Raw genomic sequence first — 24,176 nt, 5'->3', positions numbered from 1 at the left:
GTTTGCTGGATTGATATAGTCCAAATAATGTCCAACGTAAAATAATTTCAGCCCACTGTGACTGCACTACTAATTTCAGTTCGTATGGTTACTTTATTGACAAGGGCACCGTCCATTTCTTAGAACGTTTGATACAGAACAAAATGCACTACAGATTTGAGAAGTTGGAGGTCTGTGTTAGTCTCCTGCAGTGGTTAGATCCTTTATATGTTAAATTGCTCACTTCTCCAATAGTGACAGAGTAATGATATTTCCATTTACTCCACTCTAACACATTTGCAACTTTTTAATCCTATGAAGGCTTGAGTTTTCTATTCCTTTTAGACAGTCTTCACAGAAAAATGTGGATTATATACCTTCTGGCCATACACTTTCACTTCTAATGTGTTGGTGAAACAAATACAAAATGGGAATTGGCCTTCCGTTTCACAAACACCAGTACAATCTTATTGCATCCCAAATTAGAACTACATAAAAATGAAAGTAAGATTCACTAGGCCCCAGATTAACTGTAGGAGAGAACATTTTTCAGACATGAAATAACAAAAACTAAATTCTTTAATAGAAACATAATTCCAGCATAGTTTACAATGTGAATTCATATTTAACTTGCCTTCTAAAAAGCATACAATAACTCATACTTCAACTCCTTATCAAAAACAAATGTTACACTGGGGCAACTCATACGGTAAAAATGTTGTTCTCCCCCCTGCTATGTTAAGGGATTGGGAGGGCAGGGAGGAAGGGAGGAACATACCAGTCAAAAAAATCAGGTTAACAACAACAGAGGGCTATAGGAAGTCACCTAGTTTGGGAGAAGTTACTACAGCAGCAGTCTTTTAGTCAAAGGAAACACTGCAAGGAACCCACATCAGAAGCGAGAGGGTTATTCACATGGGGGTGCTTAACTTCAGGTATTTACAGGGATTCATTCTCTAAGAATCTGGGCCCACCACCAGCCACTTAAATCAGTGTGTGGAAGGCAGGTGGGGGGAAGAGAACGTGGGGGACAGAGTACAGTGCCTTGCCTGCATCACACAAAACCTACAGCCCAAGCAGAAGCCGGTCCTGGGGAGCACTTTAAGCTTGTCTTTATCCGCCTGGGGGTGGATAAAGGACTCAATCAGTTCTTCGATTAGTACAAATGCAGCTAAAAGCTTGAATTGTGTGTGCGTTTTCCCCTTTAATTCAGTCGGGCTGAAGTTGAAACCATTTAAAAGGCATATAAATGAGGTAAAGGTATGTTTGAGATTTGGAGGTGGGTCCCATTAATTTATGACTGCTCGCTTGACATTCCCTAATAGAGGAGTCCTACCTCCCACGTAGGATGTAGTGTCTTTCTACGGTTTCCCTTTTTCCTTTTCTCCTCGGTCCGTGGCTATATTTATAAGAATAGTGCCATTTGAAAATCATTCACTCAAATTTAAACGTGCATTAATATAAACAGACAATAATACAGTTAAAGCAAATACTGCTGCTACCCTAAGCACTTTATACACGAATAATTTATCTTTTACATTGTAGAAGTCTTGCATGTCAGTGTGCTTTACATCTTCTGAATCATCACCTGGAATTTACCTACATTAAGTAAAACCAATAACATTACTATCGTATTCTGCGGGGCTTACCTGAAAAAAACAAACAGAGAAGCAGTGTGCCTGAGAAGAAAGAGCACAGGACTGGGAGACAGAGGACCTGAGTTCTAATCCCAGCTCTCTCAGATGCCTGCTGTGTGACCTTGGACAAGTCACTTAACTTCTCTGGGCCTCAGTTAATCAACCTGTAAAATGGGGATTAAGACTGTGATCCCCACGTGGGACATGGACTGTGCCCGGTCTAATTATCTAGTATCTACCCCAGTGCTCAGTACAGTGCCTGGCACATAGAGCTTAACAACATTTTTTAAAACGACAAACTGAAAATCAGATTTCGGCTCTTCTTATTCAGGCAACGTTTTTCATAGGAGACAGATTTGGTATGCCCTAGTTGTTTTAATTGCCTTTAACATTCAATACAGCCAACTATGGGGAGACTGATTGTTCTTTGGCCTCCTGGCCTTAGAACCTCTAGCAAAAGAATGGGCAAAAATAGGAAAGGTAATAAAGGAGCTGAAATAAATGGGACCAATTTCGCTACTTATCAAGAGGGTCTCAAAGATTTGGAAACTAACATATGTTTGTGAAAGACCAAGGTACTGGCTGCCGAGGACCCAGGTTTGAGACCCAGCTCGGCCCCCCAAACTATGGCCCCCAAAACTATTGCGTGTTTGCAAACAAATCCCTTACCCTCTCTGTGCCTCAAGCTTCCACACCTGTAAAAAGGGACAAAAGACCTGCTCTCTCTCGCTTTTAGACTGGGACCCCAGGGTTGATCAGAGATTGTGTCTCATAGGACATCTATCAACCTCAGCACACTGGTTAGCACCCAGTTAATGCTTATTAACACCACCTTTATTCATTACAATTGGCTAAAGAAAGGGAAGCAGTGGATTAACACTTTTGAGATTGTCACTGCATTTCAATTACTCATGCACTCTCTGCCTCCACCCCATAAGTAACAGTGGATGCTTAGTAGGGGCTTTGAAGTCCTGGACAAATATTTTAGCTATTATTCAGTCTTGCAATTTTGTAAGCAGAGAACGGAATGCCTGCTACCATCAGGGAGAAGAATGGATTGAACCAAAGACAAAACTGCATTATCATTAAGCCTCATTAATTCACCACCAACTACTGAGTCACTTCGGGTGTTGCATTAATGGGCTAAGACCCTGCCACAGAGAGACATCTCTGAAAGTGTTCTTGATCGACTCTATGCTATTGTATATGATGTGGTACATTGTGAACGCTGGATTGGGTGTTCCTGAGAGCCATAGCAAATAATGTATTAAAAAAAGTAATTTACTTACATGCAGGCATGGCTGACACTTCAGCTGTCACGATGCTCTTTATCCCCAAATTAGATAAACCACCTCTGATTAAGCCACACGTGAAGGCTAAATACTGAATAAAAATATAATTTGAGGAAGATTACGAAAGGTTACGAAAGAATGCAATTTATCCTACAACAAGGGTCAGAACTCAGACAAGACTATACCATACTACGGAGCGGTGAAAGAGTTGGGCCTCTTGTTAGGCTAGTTTGCCACTTTACGGCATCCAAACTGTTCTACTTTATACCCCTGAAAGTTTTAGACCTTTCACACTCGCTCTCGCAACTGGCCCCCGTTTTTTTTTCCCCCAAAGCCTGTGGCAAGGAATTTGGTTAGGGGTGGAGTTATGGTCCTTCTTTTACCCTTCAGAAATTACATATTTGAAAATTTCAGTGAGTTCACAAAGTTAAATGTTGACATTTCTGGTAAATTATTATTAAGCAGAGAGTAACTGAGAAGCTATTAAGCAGAGAGCAACTGAGAAGCTTCTTTACACTCTTGCTTACTGGGCTGAATATGTGCACCATCAAGACCTTGGCTTTGCGAAGGTTTTTACAGGTTCAGAAAACACCTGCAGCTTTTATTAAGGCTTATTAAATCTGTTTCAGAAAACACTTTTATTGATTTTCAAAAGAGGCAATCGTTTCAGAAATCCTACACTAGAGACATCTAATGTGCAGAATTAGGAGCGGTTGTGATTAGGAGTTGTTCACTTGGTGATTTATAGTCGGATTCACGCCTAAGAGCCCAGATACAAATTTCTCTATGAAGAACAGGAATTGTTTTTTTGTCCTACAGACAACTCAACTCCTAAGTAGAACTGCCGATCATCTTTGACTATTTCCGATTATATAATCATAACTACCGTGATCAGAATTAAACGTTTCCATTAAGTTGCTATTTACGTACCTTTGGTGCATGTTCTAAATACTGTTTTCCTGCAGACATCTGAGTCAAGAGACGAAATTTGTTGTCCTGAAGTACATAGATCCCCTGTTCCCAAAACACAAAATCAAAGACATGTGGAGTCAGTGCATGTGTCCGTAAAAAAAATTATTTTGCTCTCTAAAACTACTCTTCAGCAATTACATACTTCTTACAATAATGCAACAGAAAGGGCTGTCGGGTGGTTCCTTTTATAAAATTGTTACTTAGGATTGAAAAATGCAAGGAACATTTTCAATAAAAGAAAATCATTATTACATATTTTACATGGGGGAAGGGAAAAAAGTCACTGATCCCCATCACATTCCATCAGATAAGTGTCTGCCTTACCAAAGACCCTTCCTGCAATTAGTATTTTGACAGAATGCAAACCTCAATTATTTTGGTCACTGCAAAGTCAAAGCTGAAGAAGCTTGGTAAAGTTGGGTTGCAAAGTACATAATGCTGCTGTGCATTCAGTAGTATTAAAAGGGCTTTCAAATATCAAAAAGGATGCATGCAAATCTGACATTAAAAATAAACCATTACGTTTCACTCCCTCTTTTTACGTCAATATTAAAGGGTGGGGGTCACAATCAAGTGGAACGTTTAGTACTTTTTTCTTCGTCCACTCTGAGTAAACTTGTGGGCAGGGAATGTGTCTGCTAATTCCGCTGTGCTCTTCCAAGCACTTATTACAGTCAGCGCTCAATAAATTCGATCGATTGCTTGACTGAGAAATGGAAGGGGGAGGCCATGAACAGGTACAGAGTGAAAGCTGCAAGCCTTCCCTAAAGGCAATTATTTTCACAAATCCCAACCAATTCTGCTGTGGAAAGGGGGAATAGGAAGTAAAGGACCGCTCAAATTTGTTATAAATGGGATTGCAGTCTTGCTCTTTCAACTCTCGAAACTGGATGTGAACCATCACTCCCCCGACCAAAAAAACACAGCTTAGAGCAGCTGGCCAGGGCACTACTCTCTCTCTCTCTCTCTCTCTCTCTCTCTCTGTCTTTCTACCGTCATGGGGCTTACAATTTGTAATATGATTATTCTAAGAAAAACTGAAATAAAAAGAGGTATTTGAAAACCCTTTTATTACTACTGAATACACAGCTGCATTATGTTTTGCAATGCAAGTTTACCAAGCTTCTTCACCTCAGAATTTACATTTTATCATGAAAAGTACTTAGGATGCATCTTAACATCTGTAAAATTTACTTCCCTTCTGACATTCCGGAATATAACACATACCTTTGTAACAATCATTTTTAAATGAACCTTTCAATACACTGTTCAATACTGGAAAGAAAAACAGAAAAATACAGTAACTCAAATTTTCCCTTATGTACTTGGTACTTATGAGGAAAGAAAATGAACAAAAAACACATAAATGGAATTACAGTAAATCCTGAAAAGAGAATGTCAATGTTTCATACAAAATGGATTTGGGAGTGTAGGGCTAAGTACCTGGTGATTTGTCCTCAGATTATCAATTTGTTTTTTGAATACTGTAGTCCAAAAATCTTTACAAATGAACTTCATGATATCTAACTCATCCTTAAACCTGGCAGTGTCCTTTGTAAACCTAAGAAATAACCAAAATGAAATTACTTTTTTTCCCCAAATAATGGTATCTAACAAGTACAAAGTAGGAGTAGGAGTAATGACACTTATTACGCTGCCCACTGGCTGCAATGTTTGGGAAAGTACAAAACAGAAAGATGTGTATATTCTCTTAACAGTGGATACAGATTTTATAAAATTGCATTACAAATTTGCATTGAACATTTATAAACAAAATTTTACAAACAAGGCAAAACAGTTACAACCCAGTGGATTTCCAAACTATGTTCTGATTACTACTGAGCATAATTTTCCATTCAGATCGAGGTATATTTTACTTTAGTATGTTTAAAACTGTGAATTCTGTTGACACAAACTCAGCATCATAGAGTCTTTATTTCTCTGCATGTATATAGAGATTTTGTCTCATTGGGCCAGCGGTATCATATGCCACTGCCAAAAATAAACCTGACCCAGTGTTTCGAAAATTGAAGAAGCTGCCTGAATACTGCTATCTCCTTGGCTGTGTTGGTTCCAGAATGAAAAGCTGTGTTAAAAATTTTCAAGGGAAAAATTAAATCGCTTTCTCACCTTTCTATAAGTCCTTGTCCCACTCGAAACCCCATGTTTTCTAGCTTAGTAATGCATCGTCCATTTTCCTACGAAATACAGAGGGAAGATTTAATACCTTTTTAGTACAATTCCAATAGCCTGTCAGCCAGAATCTTAACCAAAAGTTCCTTTTTAAAATTGTTTTACCACATACTACCCAAGAGTTTTATTTATAATAAATCTTGTCGTTTAGAAGATTTTCCTTTTCCATTAAAATAATTTCCTTAGGGAAGTTACTGATCTTTCAACTGAAGTGAGAGCTTTTCAGGTCCATTATTATATCACATTTAAGACCACAGGGAATTCAGACCATAGACCCATTCAGTCCAGGAGCATGTCTCCAACCATGCTTGGAGAAACTTGTGTCCTTTGTAAACCTAAGAAGAAACTGTGGGATGATTGCCCTACTAAACAGTCATTCCTAATGAGTAAGGAATGGGTGGTATTTTTTAAGCGCTTACGACGTGCAGAGCTCTATACTTGGGTGAGCACAATACAACAGAGTTGGCGGACACGTTCCCTGCCCATAGGAAAATATCCTGTAAGGGCAAGATACGTAATCGAACTTGTCCTTCCAATAACCAACCATTGGAGTACAGTCCGTGCGATTATTTACCTTCATTCTTGACCCTGCTCATATTCCTCACGCTTTCCGTGACATCCCTACATTTCCCTCTATTACTCTACTATGGACTTCTTGCCATGAACGTATCCCTCCCTGCACAAAGTCCCTCCGGTAATCAATTCCATATTCTTCCCAAAAGAAAAATGTTTTCTTTTGATTTGAACCTATGAGCTTTAAACTTCTCTCCGTACTGTGGAATTGGGTAAAAAATCTATCCCGTTCATGTGGTCCACGCTGACTTTTCTTCTGTCCCTTCTTGTACTTTGACTTTCTAGACTGAAGAGTTCTAATCTTTCCAGTCTCTCTTCCCGAAGGAGGAACTGCTCTAAATCCTTGGCTCTGCTGACTTCTCCTCTCTTCATCATCTTCAGCTCTATTCTGACCTTCCTAAAATGTCATCAGTCACCCCATGAGAGGGAGAGAAAAGACACAGGCTCAAAGGGGACATGAAGAGTCTTATCTTAACAATAATAATTACGGTATTTGTGAACAGGCTCAAAGGGGACATGAAGAGCCTTATCTTAATAATAATAATTATGGTATTTGTGAACAGGTTCAAAAGGGGACATGAAGAGCCTTATCTTAATAATAATAGTTACGGTATTTTGAAGCACTTACTACATGCTTAATTGTACTAAGCGCTGGGTCCACAGTCAATCAATACTCCCTCTTTCTCTGTCTCTGCCATGGTCAGGAAAGGAAAGTAGCTTGGCTTAGCGGACAGAGCACAGGCTTGGGAGTCAGGACCTGGGTTCTAATCCCGGCCCGCCACTTCTTTGTTGTGTGACCTTGGGCAAGTCACTTATCTGTGTTTCCCTTACCTCACCTGTAAAATGGAGATCAAGCCCCACGTGGGACATGGACCGTGTTCAAGGACCAGTTTCAGACATCCGTGTTCCACATGCCATCATCAAGTCTTGTCAGGCAAGCAATGTAACGCATTCAAATCGTTTGCTACACTTTGCAGAAGAGTGTTTCTCCACGGCCACCCATCAACTGAACACCCCGGGCCGTTCAGCTCCAAGACTTCCACCCCACTATCGGCTTATAGAGGACTGGGTCCAACCTGGGTTGCTTATATTCATTCAATGGTATTTACTGAGTGTTTATTGTGCGCAGGGTAGTAATAATAACGATGGCATTTAAGCGCTTTGTGCCAAGCACTGTTCCAAGCGCTGGGGGTAGATGGAGGGTCATGAGGATGACCCCTGTGGGGCTCCCAGTCTTCACCCCCATTTTACAGATGAGGTCACTGAGGCCCAGAGAAGTGAAGTGACTTGCCCACAGTCACACAGCTGACAAGTGGCAGGGGGGATTCGAACCCACGCTGCTTCCCTAACGATGGCATTTGTTAAGCGCTTACTATGTGCCAAGCACTGGGGTAGATGAAGGGTCATCAGGATGTCCCCCGTGAGGCTCCCAAGGAGAAGCAGCGTGGCTCAGTGGGAAGAACCCGGGTGTGGGAGTCAGAGGTCATGGGTTCGAATTCCGCCTCTGCCACTGGTCAGCTGTGTGGCTGTGGACGAGTCACTTCACTTCTCTGTGCCTCAGTGATCTCATCTGGAAAATGGGGATGAAGATTGTGAGCCCCATGTGGGACAACCTGATTCCCTTGTATATCCCAGCGCTTAGAACAGTGCTCTGCACATAGTGAGGGCTTAACAAATACCAACATTATTATTATTATTATTCACCCCCGTTTGACAGATGAGGTCACTGAGGCCCAGAGGAGTCAAGTGACTTAATAATAACAATAATAATGTTGGTATTTGTTGAGCGCTTACTATGTGCCGAGCACTGTTCTAAGCGCTGGGGTAGACACAGGGGAATCAGGTTGCCCCAGGTGGGGCTCCCAGTCTTCATCCCCATTTTCCAGATGAGGGAACTGAGGCCCAGAGAAGTGACTGGCCCACAGTCACCCAGCTGACAAGGGGCAGAGGGGGGATTCGAACCCATGACCTCTGACTCCCAAGCCCGGGCTCTTTCTCCACTGAGCCACGCTGCTTCCCCCAGTCACCCCGCTGACAAGTGGCCGAGGGGGGGGATTCGAACCCAGGGCGTGGGCCTCCCGAGCCCGGGCTGGGCCCGCCGGTGGCAAGGCGCGAATGTCGGGGGGAGGGTGACGGGGAGGCAGGAAGAGCCGGGGGGGGGGGGCAGGGCGGTTTCCTAGGCGACGGCGGCGGCTGCGCGGTGCGGCCCTCCCCCCGCCGGGGCTCGGGGGGCTCCCGGGGGAAAGGGGGGGGGGGCCGGCGCGCGCGCGCGCTCACTCACCACCTCGCCCTGCTCCGCGGACTTGTAGAGCCCGGACACCAGCTCGTTGTGCAGCAGCAGGAACAGCGCCTCGTCCGCCATTTCCCGCCGGCCGCGGCCGGGGAGGGGGAGGGGGAGGGGGAGGGGAGGGAAGGGGGAGGAGACGAAAAGAAGGGGGGAGGGGGGAGGAGGGGGGAACAGCGGCAACTTCCGGTCCTGCGCCCCCTACCGGCCCGGTCGCCCTGCCGGGTCTGCGCCTGCGCCAACCCCTTCATTCATTCACTCACTCACTCATTCATTCGTATTTCGTAATTCATTCATTCAATAGTATTTATTGAGCGCTGACTATGTGCAGGGCACTGGACTAAGCGCTTGGAATGAACAGGTCGGCAACAGAGACAGTCCCTGCCGTTTGACGGGCTTACGGTCTAATCGATAATGTTGGTATTTGTTAAGTGCTTACTAAACAGTGCTCTGCACATAGGAAGCGCTTAACAAATACCACCACTGTTATAATAATAATAATAATAATGTTGGTATTTGTTAAATGCTAAATTATTATTATTATAACAGTGGTGGTATTTGTTAAACGCTTCCTATGTACAGAGCACTGTTTAGTAAGCGCTTAACAAATACCAACATTATTATTATTATTATAATAACAATGGTGGTATTTGTTAAATGCTTCCTATGTGCAGAGCACTGTTTAGTAAGCGCTTAACAAATACCAACATTATTATTATGATAATAACAATGGTGGTATTTGTTAAGTGCTTCCTATGTGCAGAGCACTGTTCTAAGCGCTGGGGGAGATACAGGGTCATCAGGTGGTCCCACCGGAGGCTCCCAGTCTTCATCCCCATTTTAGAGATTATGTAATAATAATAATTATAACGTTGGTATTTGTTAAGCGCTTCCTATGTGCAGAGCACTGTTCTAAGCGCTGGGGGAGATACAGGGTCATCAGGTGGTCCCACGTGGGGCTCCCAGTCTTCATCCCCATTTGACAGATGAGGTCACTGAGGTCCAGAGAAGTGAAGTGACTTGCCCACAGTCACACAGCTGACTAGTGGCAGATGCGGAATTCGAACCCATGACCTCTGACTCCCAAGCCCGGGCTCTTTCCACTGAGCCACGTATTTATTGAGCGCCTACGATGTGAGGAGCGCTGTCCTATTTAATTCATTATGGCATTTGTTAAGCGCTTACTACTACTAATGTTGGTATTTGTTAAGCACTTACTATGTGCAGAGCACTGTTCTAAGCGCTGGGGGAGATACGGGGTCATCAGGTGGTCCCACGGGAGGCTCCCAGTCTTCATCCCCATTTGACAGATGAGGTCACCGAGGCCCAGAGAAGTGAAGTGACTTGCCCACAGTCACACAGCTGACAGGTGGCAGATAGGGATTCGAACCCGTGACCTCTGGCTCCCAAGCCCGTGCTCTTTTCACTGAGCCACGCTGCTTCTCATTAATCGTGGCATTTGTTAAGCACTTACTATGTGCAGAGCACTGTTCTAGGCGCTGGGGAGGATACCGAGGTGATCAGGTTGTCCCGCGTGAGGCTCCCAGTCTTCATCCCCCTTTAACAGATGAGGTCACCGAGGCCCAGAGAAGTGAAGTGACTTGCCCACAGTCACACAGCCGACAAGCGGGGGAGCGAGGATTCGAACCCATGACCTCTGACTCCCAAGCCCGGGCTCTCTCCACTGAGAAGTGGCAGAGCAGGATTAGAACCCACGACCTCTGCCTCCCAAGCCCGGGCTTCTGGTCACGGGTTCGAATCCCGCCTCTGCCACTCGTCAGCTGTCTGACTGTGGGCGAGTCACTTCACTTCTCTGGGCCTCAGTGACCTCATCTGCAAAATGGGAATGAAGCCTGGGAGCCCCACGTGGGACCACCTGATGCCCCTGTATCTCCCCCGGCGCTTAGAACAGTGCTCTGCACAGAGTAAGCGCTTAACCAATACCAACATTATTATGATGACGCGCCCCGGGGCAGCAGTGATGGAAAAGGTGGGCCCGGCTCTGGGTGAGAATCCACCCAAAAAGGCGAGAAGCCGAGGGGCCACCCCGCCTGGGGGCGGTGCCGACCTCCCCCGTGACGTCACCGGCGGGGCGGAATCCCGGGCTTTTCATTGGTCGGGATCCCCCGGCGGCGAGTTCACGCCCGCCCTCGGCCGCTGATTGGCTCGCGGGGCAATAGGGGCCGCGGCGCCATTGGCCCGTGGGCGCTGTCCGTCCGGCCCGGCTCTCGCGAGACTCGGCGGCGCCCGGCGCCAGGCGGCCTGTGGCGGCGGGAGCGGGAGAAGATGGCGGTGGCCGTGAGAACTTTGCAGGAGCAGCTGGAGAAGGCCAAGGAGAGCCTGAAGAATGTGGACGAGAATATCCGTAAGCTCACCGGCCGGGACCCAAACGACGTCAGGTGAGCGCTCGGGAATCGGGGAGGGGGCGGCCGGGACGACCCCGCTGGCCGCGGGCAGGGCGGGCGGTCGGTCATCCGCAGGCCTGCGGGGAGGCCCGGCCGTCCACCCGGCCCCCGGAGGCCGCGGGGTCCCGCCCTGCCCGGGGGGAGGGAGAAAGGGGCGGCCGCCTGCCCACGTGCCCGCGGAGGCCGCCCTGCCCGGGGGCGCGCGTGCCGGGGGGGAGGAGGGGCGCGTGCATGGGCGGGGGGGGGGAGGGGAGGGGGAGGGGGACCCGGCGGGAGGAGGGGCGGCTTGGCGCGCCATCATCCGCACCGCCTCGGCACCACGCGTAGAACGGCCGGCCGCAGTCATAAGAATAATTACGGCCCCCGCCCCCGCGTGGGTCCCGTGGTAATTACGGTAACCCACCGTGTCGGTCTCCTAATAATTACGGTACCCCCCCCCCGCTTTGGTCCCGTAGTAATTACGGTACCCCCCCCCCGCTTTGGTCCCGTAGTAATTACGGTACCCCCCCCCCCCCGCTTTGGGTCCCGTAGTAATTACGGTACCCCCCTCGTGGGTCTCGTAATAATTACGGTACCCCCCCCGCGCGTGGGTCCCGTAGTAATTACGGTAACCTCTCGCGTGGGTCCCGTAGTAATTACGGTACCCCCCTCGTGGGTCTCGTAATAATTACGGTCCCCCCCCCCGCGCGTGGGTCCCGTGTTAATTACGGTAACCTCCCGCGTGGGTCCCGTAGTAATTACGGTACCCCCTCCCCCACCCCGTTTTCCGGAGGAGGAAACGGAGGCCCAGAGAAGCGAAGGGACCGGCCCGAGGTCACACAGCAGACAGGCTGTGGGTTAGCGGGGCGCAGCGGGCAGAGCCCGGGAGTCCGGGGGTCGTGGGTACCAATCCCGCCTCCGCCACTCGTCAGCTGGGGGACTTTGGGTAAATCACTTCACCTCTCTGGGCTTCAGTCACCTCAACTGTAAAAGTGGGCGTTGGTAATAATAATGATGGCATTTGTTACGCGCTTACTCTGTGCCAAGCACTCTTCTAAGTGCTAGAATATATACAAGGTGATCGGGTTGTCCCATGTGGGGCTCACCGTCTTCATCCCCATTTTGCAGATGAGGGGACTGAGGCACAGAGAAGTGAAGTGACTTGCCCAAAGTCACCCAGCTGACAAGCGGCGGAGTTGGGATTCGAACCCGTGACCTCTGACTCCCAAGCCCGGGCTCTTTGCACTGAGCCACGCTGCTTCTCTAAGCATTAAGACTGTGAGCCCCACGTGGGATAACCCGATCACTTTATATCCTCCGCAGCGCTTAAAGCAGTGCTTTGCCCATTAGTAATCGCTTAATACCTGCCATAATTATTATTATGTGCCTCAGTTCCCTCATCTGGAAAATGGGGGTGAAGAGTGTCAGCCCCACATGGGACAATCTGATCACCTTGTATCCTCCCCACCGCTTAGAAGCGTTTTCCATAGTAAGCGCTTAATAAATGCCATTATTATTATCTGTGCCCCATTTCCCTCATCTGGAAAATGGGGGTGAAGACTCTGAGCCCCACTTGAGACAACCTGATTACCTTGTATCTACCCCAGCGCTTAGAACAGTGCATGGCACGTAGTAAGCGCTTAACAAATGCTACCATTATTATCAGTGTTGTTATAATAAGTCACGCCGCTTCAAGGCGAAAGGCCGTAAAGCCGCATCGCAGGGTCCCCCCCTTTGGCTGGGTTCGGGGGGCCTGGCTGAACCCCATTCTTGGCCAGTCCTGCCTTGGAAGTCATGGGCCCCATCGCCACGCCGGGCTTCTTTGTGGCCCACCCCGTGGGAGGTGGTCGGCGGTCCGGCCTCTCGAGGAAAACTTCATCCCCACATCTCTACCGTGTCTTTTGCAGACCCATCCAAGCCCGATTGCTGGCCCTCTCAGGCCCTGGTGGAGGTAGGGGCCGTGGCAGCTTGTTATTGAGGTAAGAAAAACCCCTGGCAAAATGTATTCCAACTCTCTAGGGTGTTTCTTGTTACCCATTAAGATTAAGGTCTGCCCTTATGTAATAATTCATTCAGTCGTATCTATTGAGCGCTTACTGTGTGCAGAGCACCGTACTAAGCGCTTGGAAAGTACAGTTCGGCAACAGATAGAGACAGTCCTTGCCCAGCAACGGCCCACAGCCTAGAATAAGTATATAACAAATACAGTAATGCAAAATATATCATAGATATGACAAATCAAGACCAGTTTTATTTTAAACCTCATTTTAAGTAATCCCTAGTCATCTGTTTATTTTCCTAATGGTGCCTACAGACCCTTGGTATTCATTGATTTGAATGCGTCCTCTGCATAGCAGTGTACTGAGCGCTTGGGAGAGTACAGGGGAGTTAACAGGCATAGTTTTCCTGCCCTTGAGGATCTTACTGTCAAAAGTATGGGGTGGGGGGGAGACAGACCCTAAAATGAGTTGTAGACACGGCAAGCAATAAAGTGTAAAGGTGGGATAGATAAAGTGGTGGGTGCAGGTGAGTACCCAAGTGAGGTAGTGGCGGGGGGCAGGAACAGATTTGGGAGATGAGAGATCAATAAGGGAAGGAGACTCCCAGGAGATGTGAGTTTAGAAGGACTCTGGGGCAAGCAGTGGTCAACCTCCTGTGAAGTGGGAGGGAGCAAGAGATCAAAAGCAATTGAGGAGGTTCGCTTCCCTACATCTGCTTGGCAGGAGCGAGGCATGGGAGCTGGGTTGCAGTAGGGGAACACTGAGGACCAGACAGAGAACTTGTCTGTTAAATGTTGTAGTGTACTCCCCCAGGTGCTTAATACAGTGCTCTGCCCGTAGTAAGCGCTCAGTGAATACCATAGGTTGATTGATAAATAGAAGAGAGCTAGAGCTGACAGAGTTACACTGGATTTTTACCTACATCACCATCTTGAGAAGTCTCTAAGTTTCTACCAAAACCCTCTTGTTCAGTGCCATAATAGGCATAATTCAAATCTCGATTTCTTTTTTAATTGTACCTGATATGCCCATTGAAGCTGCAACATGCCAACTTTTTCTAATTATTTTTGCAACCATATCAGAAAACTTGCTTGGTTGTTGCGTTTATATAAAACTGCATGACTTAGTGGAAAGAGATTGGGCCCAGGAGTCAGAGGACCTGGGTTCTAATCTCTGCTCTGCCACTTGTCTGCTCTGTGAGTCTGTGTCACTTAACTTCTATGCCTCAGTTACCTTATCTGTAAAATGGATCAGTACTGAACCCCAGGTGGACCATGGACTGTGTTCATCCCGATAAGCATATGTCTATCTCAGGGCTTGTTACAGTGCCTGGCACATAATAAGCACTTAACAAATGCCATTAAAATAAGGTTAATGCATTGGGAAATCATTGGGAATTTCCAATTCCTGTGTAGTGGGTATATTTTGTTAAACGTGTCATTTAAAAATATTATAAGAAAATTATAAGCAAAATTTTGTGTATATTTTGGGTCTATTTTTTCCTTTTGTGCTTTTGCATGCCTATCACTCTGAATGTAAAAGAGAGCAACTTGATAAAGTGTTTTCAAGATTGGCTGTCTTTATAGGCTTCCTACTAAGTGGATGCACAGTTCTATAAGAACTTTGGAATATTTGGCTCATTTTGTTGCAACTGCTGCTCTGTCTATTAATTTATATTCAGGCTCCTTAACTAGATCTGCTCCACCCCCTGTCATCCAAACTTTAACTTGAAACTTTGCACCTGTGGAAGTTATAAAGGCTCTTCAGGGTTTATGTGCTTCTTGTCACACTTTTCTATAACTCTGCTGCTGCTCTGTTTGGAGAGTCAAATCCAGAGTTTGGGAACTGAAACCAAGCATTGCAAGGGTTCCTTTGGGCACTAAGGATCATTGGGTAATGTTGGGTTTTTGTTCTTAAAAATATTTCTATTCTAAAGAGGAGCCCCCGAGGACCTTATAAAATCGAGTTTCGTTGCCTATTTTGCTTCTAAAAGCTTTCATTACTATTGTCACAGTGTAGAAAGTGAGTGGCCTAGAGAGGGGAGTACAAGACTGGGCATCAGGAAACCGGAGTTCTAATCCCAGTACTACCCCGATGTACTGTGTGAGCACATCTCCTAATCTCAATAATGTAAAGATTTTCTTTAAAAAAAAAAATTTATTTTTTAAGAAATACTTTGCAATTGAGGAAGATTGAAAAACCCTAGGAAAGAGGTTTATTGTAAAGAATCTTTGATATGGATTCCAATGTTAGTTTGAATTTGTCAATGTTAAGAGCCCAATCTAATATTTATTACTCTTACTTTTTTTGTCTAGGCGTGGATTCTCTGATAGTGGAGGAGGACCCCCAGCCAAACAGAGAGATCTTGAAGGGGCAGTCAATAGGTATGTTACATTGGTTGATTTCTCCCCACTCCCCAACCACTGCAGGGGGCCGGGGCTGGGGGGAATCATTTGAAGCATTGAAGCTTTTCTCATTTTGTAAATTGAGGAATCAGGACTAAATTCCCAGCAGTGATAGTATCTCTTTCTCACTGTTCTCCTATTTAATGATCTGCCTCTAATTTTTTTTTTAATTCTTACTATTATCAGTGCAGTTAGTACTGGTACTGGGTAAATTATCCAGTTCCTGTGGAGAAAAAGACATTCACTACAATTGATTTCAAGATTGTAACAAGAGTGAAAGTATTTCTTGGGCACAAGGCTTGATGCTTGGCAGGACAGGAGTGGGGAAACAGAAAAGGTGTGCCCTCAGAAAGCTTGAAATCTGACGAAAATTACAAATAGAGGGTGGTGAATGATAGCATAGGTACGATCATCTTTAGATATTACAAAATGAATTTGGGTCATAAAATTAGTGAAATAATCCTTACTTCTGTGTAGATACATCCCAGGGCCACATTGATTATTTTTTTCATACTGACACTTTACTGCCTTCTCATGTTCAGCTCTTAGCCTGAGATGATACCCAGACATTTGTATTTAATGATACCCTAGACTGCATTTGCCAGCTAATACAATTGGCAACTTTTTTTCACTTAGACCTACTGATATCCATCCTATTTTTGGAAGGCCATTTTCTTAACTCTTCACTTTGAGGGACATTCCTTCCATTTTGTTTCTATTATATGATGTAGTGAGTGTTCCTACTTTGAAAACCAATCATTTTGGAAGAATCTATCAATTGAACTTCCTAACAAAGAAGGGATGGGTTCAATTAGTAGTGTTTTTATTGGCGTCTGCTAGTACAACAACTGAGATGAGTGCATTACCTTAATAGGCCCAATCTGGATTTATTCTACCCTTGCATCTAAAAATGGCAAGTGGTTCATGGGGTCGCAGGTACTTTTGGACGGGGGGCACCAAGAGTTGATGTTATGGTTCATTAGGTTGGGGGGGCTGAGCTTTTGGGCATAGGTTCCCTGTTCCCACCCACAGCAGAAGGGCACTTTAACTTGGATGGCCAGTTGCCTCCATTTCTGCTAGACTCTTTAACTCTCCCTCCTTTTACACTAGGCTGGGTGGGGAGCGTCGGACAAGAAGAGAATCACGCCAGGAAAGCGACGCAGAGGATGATGACGTTAAAAAGGTATTGTGGTGAATAAGAATTGAGGGCGGTGGGGTGGACATGTTTAATAATTTGTTCCACACTATATCTTCCTTGCCTCTTTCAGCCAGCGTTGCAGTCCTCAGTTGTGGCTACCTCCAAAGAACGAACACGTCGAGACCTTATTCAAGATCAAAATATGGATGAAAAAGGAAAACAAAGGTGCCTTTCATAGACTTTCTTAAACTATGCAGTAGGATTTCATTATGGGCCAGTATGACTAGGTTCCCATTGCTCGTTGGACATTGTCCTGTCTGAGGTTTAAAAAAAAAAAAAACAAATGCAGGATTTGGGCTATGCTTGTGTCCTGCCTTAACAGGACTCAGTGACTAGCTGCTTTCTAAAGGAAATGACAAGCTGTTGTCTGCTTTCATTAATACTAATTCTTCCCAGCTCCGCTTGTACTTTTCTTATGAATGTAGTCCTATAGTGTGGGGATTGGGCTCTTGCAGCTCTTTGTGGGCAGGGAACAGTTTATTAGATATTTGGATAGCTTCATTTTTGTTGTTTTTGTTTTGAACACTTTTGCTCTGCTAGGTTCAGATGGGGACAGGTGGTGGTGGGCTTTTTGGTGGGGGGCTGTTGGCTTTTAGCTTAGTAAAAATATGTTATCAGTAGGGTCAATTTTGTTACCATGAAATTCACCGCTTTCCTTTTAAAGCGTCATTCTTCGTTTTATTTTGCTTCACCTTCCAGTACTCCTCTTCAATTGTTTAATTGGCTCGGCTTCATGGTTTTGGTGGGAGAGAAAGTTGAAACAATTTTCTAATGTTTTTGGTCTAGATTTCCTTTGGTAGGATGTGGTAAAGAGATTTAATGAAGGAAAACCTGTTTAAACTTTTTTCACTCTTATTCCTCTTCAGGAATCGACGTATATTTGGCTTGTTGATGGGCACCCTTCAGAAATTTAAACAGGAGTCTACTGTGGCTACGGAAAGGGTATGTTAAATGCTTGCTTGCTTTGACTGTTTTCAGAAACACAGTCGCTTGTCAGTGCATGTTAATTTAACATTGGCTTTACTTCAGCCAAATTTTTAACATTGGCTCTACTTCAGCCAAATCGCAGATATAAGTAAGGAAAGATGGTGTGCCTTTGAAGAAGTTATTGAGATACTTTGATTCTGCTACCCCTTAGCTTTCCCCAGGATTATTTTTAAATTCAGTTTGTGCATATTAGGATTTATAGAGTGCTTCATCTGTGCAAGGTGTTGTACCAGATGAACCTATCAAAAGTAACTGGGATCGGGGCTAGTTCAAAAATTTGCTAGTTCTCATACCCAAACCCCAGTTTGGAGTGATGCTGACGCAATTTACATCAGTTAGTTTATCTGAACTAACTGAATTACCAGATAATAGGTGTGCAGGTTATGGACATTCAACTGGAAATGGGGACAGAGGCTCTTCAACCATGCTTTTAATTAGTTTGGACACTTGCAGGTTCTCTGTTCTCTGAGGCTTGGGAGTTTTCATGAAATATTTTTAATCTACATTTTTGTAGCTATTGTACCATTTTGATTCACATATTAGGAAAAGGAAGGTTATGTAGCTGGAACCTTATCCATCTTGACCTAAGCAGAACACATTGACTGGCTAATGGAAGTGTGCTAGGGTTCTCACATGTTTAAAGGAACACGGATCTTTCCTGCCAGGAGTTTAGCTTTAAGTGGAATGGAAATCCAGTAGCAGACTTTGAAGATCCTTTTATCAGTGGCAGTAGTGAATACTAAAATAAATTACGTATTTTTTAGCAAAAACGGCGTCAGGAAATTGAACAGAAACTTGAAGTTCAGGCCGAAGAAGAGCGAAAGCAGGTTGAAAATGAAAGACGGGAGCTGTTCGAAGAGAGGCGAGCTAAACAGACAGAACTACGGCTTTTGGAACAAAAGGTTGAACTTGCTCAATTGGTGAGTAATCGGTGAGTCTTATGAGTTTTAATTTTGGAACTGGAGCCATTCCAAAATATTGATTTTTTTTTTCCCCTTTTTGATTAGCAAGAAGAATGGAATGAGCATAATTCTAAGATTATTAAATACATCAGAACCAAGACAAAGCCCCATTTGTTTTATATTCCTGGAAGAATGTGTCCAGCTACCCAAAAGCTAATAGACGAGTCACAGAGAAAGCTGAATGGTGAGTGTAGATGGGTAGGTCAAATAAAACTGTTTTATTGGAGAATGCATCTTTTATTATTCATCTACTTTTAGCTCATTTAGCTTTTATTTGGAACCTGAAACGAATGTCAGAATTTTGGAAGATTTATATATCAAAATCACTGAATTTGGGGTGGGAATTTAATTTGTGTAGAGCAATTTGCACATGTATCTAAAACATTTGCATAAGATGGCTTTTCTTTGCTTGCTACTCTTATCACCGATAGACAGGTCCTGTAAATGTTATTAAATCGGCCTGGGGGGAGATTCCGTGGAGGGAGCTCTTTTGCAAATCTAAGTGCTGCCAGTGTGGTGACTGTGTGTCTCCTTGGGAACAGAACTGTTACGTGCAGCGGCATCAAACTAGTTCAGTTAAACAGAAGCATCGTCCTTTCTCATATCTACGCCTAAGTATAATGAAAAATTGACCGTGATTTTCTTCGATTAGAATAACACGGCGTTACTACTTTTCACTTGATTTCTTCTTCCACTTTTGTAAAGCGTCATCGCCAGCACGTTGCGTGTTGACGTTCGCTTTCCGTAGCATAACGCTCCGAGCGGAGAAAGTGTTCGGATGATTCTGACTTTATCGCTAGCCCATTAGTAAAGTCGGCTCTGAACTCCTCTCGTGTATTGACCGTATTTCCTCTGTCTCTCGTTCCTCAGCGATATTTGAAAATAGACGCAATGAATTTGCAGAACAAATAAATAAAATGGAGGCTAGACCTAGAAGACAATCTATGAAGGAAAAAGAACACCAGGTGGTGCACACGGAAGAAAAGAAGGTGGAACAAGTGGGTAAGGTGGCTCAGCGTGAGGAAGAGATGGAGGAGACAGGTAACCAGCACAATGACGTAGAAATAGAGGAAGCAGGAGAGGAAGAGGAGAAAGAAGTAGGGGCAGCTCAGAGCGATCCCGAGAAAGAACAGGAAGAGGTAGAGCAGAGACAGGAACCCGAGAATAAGAGGGAGGAGGAGACGGAGGTGCGGGAGATAGAGAAGGAGCAGGATAGTCACCCCGAAAACGCGGTGGATCTCAGAGAGCGGGGAGATGGCGTCGGGGTGGTGGATGAGGAGCGGGAGGCTATGGAAACGAACCAAGTAGAAAGGGTGGAGCCCCCGGGAGCCGAGGTTAGCGGAGAAACGGAGGCAGAGGTGGAGTGTGCGACCCGGTCCGAGAAGGAAGGTAAGCCTAGTTCTCCCGAGAAGGAAAGTGGCGGAGAGCCAGCAGTGGAGAGCAGATCGGAGGGGAAGCGGGAAAAGGAAGCCGAAGTCCAGCTAGAGCCCGGGCCCCCAGTTCAGCTCGGCGTCCAGGGGCCGGCCCCGGCCCCGGCCCCGGCCCCGGCCCCGCCTCAGGCCCGGCCCCCGGCCCCGCCTCAGGCCCGCTCCCCGGCCCGGCCCCCGGCCCGGCCTCGGCCCGACACCTCGCCGCCGCCTCCTGCCCGACCGCCGCCTGAGGCCACCGAAGAGCCGGGCCGGGAGCCGGAGAAGAAGGAATTTGCCGTAGAGTCCCTCGGCCGGGCCGAAGCGCCGCCTGGGCAGCTGCCGGCGGCGCCCGCCGCCAGCGGAGTCAAGACGCGGAGCGGAAGCGGGGGACGAGGGAGGAACAAGAGCAGTCAGAGCAGAAGCCGCAGCAGCAGCAGCAGCTCCAGCAGTAGTAGTTCGAGCAGCAGCAGTAGCGGCAGCAGCTCCAGCAGCGGCAGCAGCAGCAGCCGCACTAGTTCCAGCAGCAGCAGCAGCTCTAGCGGAAGCAGCAGCAGAGGGAGCAGCAGCAGCAGCAGCAGCAGCAGCCAGAGTAGGAGTCGCAGTCGAGGCCGGGGTCACGAGCGGGATAGGAAGCGCAGGAGGAGCGCGGAGCGCAAGCGGAGGGACCCTTCGGGACTAGACAGGAGCCACAAGGCTTCGAAGGGTAGCGGCAGAGACGCCAAAGGAGCCAAGGATAAGAGCTCCCGAGGGTCCGCCCGAAAGAGGTCGGTGTCAGAAAGTAGTCGGTCGGGCAAGAGGCCCGCGAGGAGTGAGAGAGACCGCAAGGCAGATAGGAAGGACAAGAGGCGTTGACGGAAGAAGCCGGGCCGCCGGAGACCCGGCTCGGAGAAATCCCTTTCCTTGGCGGGAGGAGGCTGCCTTAAGAATCGCATGTTGTAAAATTCTTTTTGGAAAAATGCAGAGACTGTTTGTTTACCAGACGTTCTTGTACTTTTTACATAATTTTGTAAGAGCTCTCAAAATTATGTGAAGTTCCGGAAAAATGGAAAAAAGAAATAAAAACGAGATTCACAGCCCTTGTCATCTTTTTTAACTGCTCCATAGCCCTCAGCGAGAAACCTGTACATTTCTGTAGGTAAATCTTAGGCGTGTGTGTCTGTCCACCTCCGATTCCCTATTATACTTTGTTTTTGTAGAAATAAATGTACGTTTTTAAAAAATCGTTCTCGAGACGGCGACGTGCGGGACGTCCTCCCGGGGATCGGTTTAACAGCATTGCCGCCGTATACTTGAGGTGCCCCGGAGGAGGCTTTTAAAATAACATTTTTATTTTTCGGAAGAACTACCCGCTTTTCACCGCTTTTAATTGAGTTCCACTGAGAGGGCGTGACTTCCCCCAAAGCAATGGTCCGTGCCCACTGTCGTCGTCGCTCCTCCCTTTTAAAGTTCACTCACCTTTCTTCCACGTCCACTTATTTTTTTCTCTGTTCCTCGAACCGTACGTGGAGCAAAAGAGCGAAGGCTGACGGTCTTACCGAACGGCAGCGGCACCGTCGCCTTTGTTCTGGAGAGAAAATGTCACTACCGCCCGCCTTCTCCCTAGAACGGAGAGCACCGTGCCCTGGGCGGTCAAAAAATGTAAAGCGGGGAGCAGTCGTGGTTTTAGTGTTCCGTTGGCTTCAGCTGAGCCTGATGCCAGTGATTGTTTCTTTTGCGAATATTTGAGAAAGTGTAAAAACTAAGAGGAGAAACTCAAGTCTAAGCTCGGTGAATGTGTTAGCGAAGCAGTGAGATATATATATGTATATTATATATAGTGTACCAGGTGATTATCAAATTGTATTGTTTTATAATTTTGTATGAACTTAGAGTACATCTGTTGGCCTATACTGTACATGTGCAAATAAATGTGGCTTAGACTATTGTGTGTGGATGCCTAAGACTACTATTTCTGTTAACTTGTCCCTCTTAAAGTAGTTCAAAAGAGGTTACATTAAAGAACAAAGTTCAAAAATGACTTCACTTTCTTGTCCGGTTCGTACTTTGACTGTTTTTTGAAAAAAAGCAGAAAAGCAGTACTCCCCAACTTTTTCAAGTGGGGGTTCCCAGGGTAAGAGTCTGGTTGAACCTCCTACCGCTCTCCGAGGGAGCTGAGGAATATGAGGGTTAAGGGGAGAGAAACTGCAAACAGATGAACAGGGCCCACTGGTTCTGGAAACACCTATTAGACTCCTCCTGTGTGGAGAGAGGACAGAAATGAACCGGTTTAGCCCAACGTGCTGTCATCAGTGATACTTGAGGGCTTGCGTGCGGAGGGCTTGGTGGACATCTTCCCCCTGTTCAGCTCAGAGGTTTTCCCACCTTTTCCTGAAATCCCAAGAGTTAAATGACGGAGTAAAAATTAGAGCTTAAGCCCTGAAAATGCCAAAGTGGTAGTGTGTGGAGAAATGAGATGGGGGGGGGGGGGCACCTGCTTGTTAAAATACATAAGGAAATATTAAGCTTTTCAGTGTGTTAAGCACTGGTGCCAAGTAGATGGTGATCAGGTCCGGGCACAGTGACCCTCAGTCTTGAGAGAGGGAGAACAGGTATTGAAATGGAAATTATAAGTAATAATGGTTGCCATGAGTTAGGAGTTCTGGAATGTCCCCTTCATGGCTTTAAACACCCATATGTTGTAGGACACATTTAAATCTGACCATCCACATTCAGATGGCAACCAGTATATCACTTAGGCAAAACCAGAGAGCATTCGATCATTTGCCCAGTGGTTGGTTGGTTTTTTTTAGCCCTACTGTACTGGCCTTTTAAATGCCCACTGAAATTCTATATGGTGGTGGTAATAGTTTTAATAGATTCCATCCTGGATGGTTTCAAATGGACTCTGTTTCAATCTCCACTGTAACTTAAAAGCTTGTCAACATTGCACAGTTGTATTGGTGCCATCCAACCCCCATTTTACAGAAAGTTCGTCTATTTGTTAAAAATGCTAGAGATTTTTATGAGAGATCCATAGAGAAGTTTCTTTAAAATGTATATTGCATGATATAAGGAAAGGTTTTCAAAACTAATTTAGCAGCAAGTGCTCACCTGGTGAAAGAAATGGCTCTCAAAGCCACCAACCTGAGCCAGATGACTCAGGGTTGAGTGCCTCCCTTAGCTTCAGGGGGGCAGAAGTCATCTCTGAAAGCCAATTCAAAAAGCAAGAGAACAGATTTCTTCAACACCACTTAGAACTTTTCCCCAGGAAAGAGACAGGCCCGGAGTGGACACAGAGCTGACCACCTCCTGCTTCATGTTAAGCGTGACTTTTCAGTAGCTGCAAGGATCCCAGCAGGAAGTGGCTGAAGAACAGGGCAAATTCTCTTCCTCAAGGATTTATGCTATTGGATTGTTGCATCGTTGGATTTTTAGTAATACCAGCTCTCTTTTTCTCTTAAATTATGAGTCCTCGATGGAACACGGGCTGTTGTCCATTTAGATTATCTTGTATCTATCACTGGTATTTAGCACAGTGCTTAGAACATAGGAAGTGCTTAAAAAAAAGGCACCAAGGAACTTTTTATGGACCTTACTGCTGATCAATCAAATCAATCCTATTTACTGAGAACTTACTATGTGCAGAGCACTGTAACAAGCACTTGGGAGAGTGCAATACCATGGAATTAGCGGACATTTTCCCTGCTCAATAGCTTACTGTCTAGACGGGGAGATAGACATTTATATGAATACATTATTTCTTATGAAGATTATTGAGGGGTGGTGGGGCCTGGTGGAGAGGCATGGCCCTGGGATTCGGGAGATAAGGAGTCATAGGTTTTGAGCCCCTCTAGGGACAGGGCCTGTGTCTATTTTTTCCCACCTGTGTAGCCTCTTCCACTGTTTAGTACAGTCCTCTGCA

At 45.8% G+C, this 24,176-nt stretch overlaps 2 protein-coding genes across 3 annotated transcripts; one reads left to right on the top strand and one right to left on the bottom strand.

Annotated features, from left to right (window-relative positions):
* Positions 1 to 70: 70 nt before the first annotated feature.
* Positions 71 to 9,041, bottom strand: TRAPPC6B (trafficking protein particle complex subunit 6B). Of its 2 annotated transcripts, none has more exons than XM_029078946.2 (6): positions 8,928 to 9,041; positions 6,011 to 6,078; positions 5,324 to 5,441; positions 3,839 to 3,922; positions 2,906 to 2,999; positions 71 to 1,628 (listed from the first exon to the last, which is right to left on the bottom strand). In XM_029078946.2, the coding sequence occupies exons 1-6, from the start codon at positions 9,006 to 9,008 to the stop codon at positions 1,606 to 1,608; spliced, it is 468 nt and encodes a 155-aa protein (XP_028934779.1). In that variant the 5' UTR covers positions 9,009 to 9,041; the 3' UTR covers positions 71 to 1,605. The 2 variants fall into 2 exon arrangements, with proteins under 2 accessions (XP_028934779.1, XP_028934778.1); XM_029078945.2 differs by having other exon boundaries at positions 71 to 1,578.
* Positions 9,042 to 11,167: 2,126 nt separating this feature from the next.
* On the top strand, positions 11,168 to 22,197 carry PNN (pinin, desmosome associated protein). Its single transcript, XM_001513624.6, has 9 exons — positions 11,168 to 11,329; positions 13,222 to 13,293; positions 15,630 to 15,698; positions 16,830 to 16,902; positions 16,988 to 17,082; positions 17,784 to 17,859; positions 18,669 to 18,824; positions 18,912 to 19,050; positions 19,737 to 22,197. Exons 1-9 carry the CDS (start codon positions 11,217 to 11,219, stop codon positions 21,125 to 21,127), a joined length of 2,184 nt encoding a protein of 727 aa, XP_001513674.3. The 5' UTR covers positions 11,168 to 11,216; the 3' UTR covers positions 21,128 to 22,197.
* The last annotated feature ends 1,979 nt before the right edge of the window (positions 22,198 to 24,176 follow it).

This window comes from Ornithorhynchus anatinus, chromosome 14, assembly GCF_004115215.2.
Source record: "Ornithorhynchus anatinus isolate Pmale09 chromosome 14, mOrnAna1.pri.v4, whole genome shotgun sequence".
Taxonomy (NCBI): domain Eukaryota; kingdom Metazoa; phylum Chordata; class Mammalia; order Monotremata; family Ornithorhynchidae; genus Ornithorhynchus; species Ornithorhynchus anatinus.
This window is presented reverse-complemented; position numbering and strand designations above follow the sequence as displayed.

Coding starts and splice junctions, on each gene's coding strand:
- PNN (XM_001513624.6), top strand. CDS start 11,217: ATGGCGGTGGCCGTGAGAACTTTGCAGGAGCAGCTGGAGAAGGCCAAG. Junction 16,903..16,987: donor AGGATGATGACGTTAAAAAG/GTATTGTGGTGA, acceptor TGCCTCTTTCAG/CCAGCGTTGCAGTCCTCAGT. Junction 17,860..18,668: donor CTACTGTGGCTACGGAAAGG/GTATGTTAAATG, acceptor CGTATTTTTTAG/CAAAAACGGCGTCAGGAAAT.
- TRAPPC6B (XM_029078945.2), bottom strand. CDS start 9,008: ATGGCGGACGAGGCGCTGTTCCTGCTGCTGCACAACGAGCTGGTGTCC. Junction 6,079..8,927: donor CCGCGGAGCAGGGCGAGGTG/GTGAGTGAGCGC, acceptor TGTATTTCGTAG/GAAAATGGACGATGCATTAC. Junction 5,442..6,010: donor GGACAAGGACTTATAGAAAG/GTGAGAAAGCGA, acceptor GTTATTTCTTAG/GTTTACAAAGGACACTGCCA.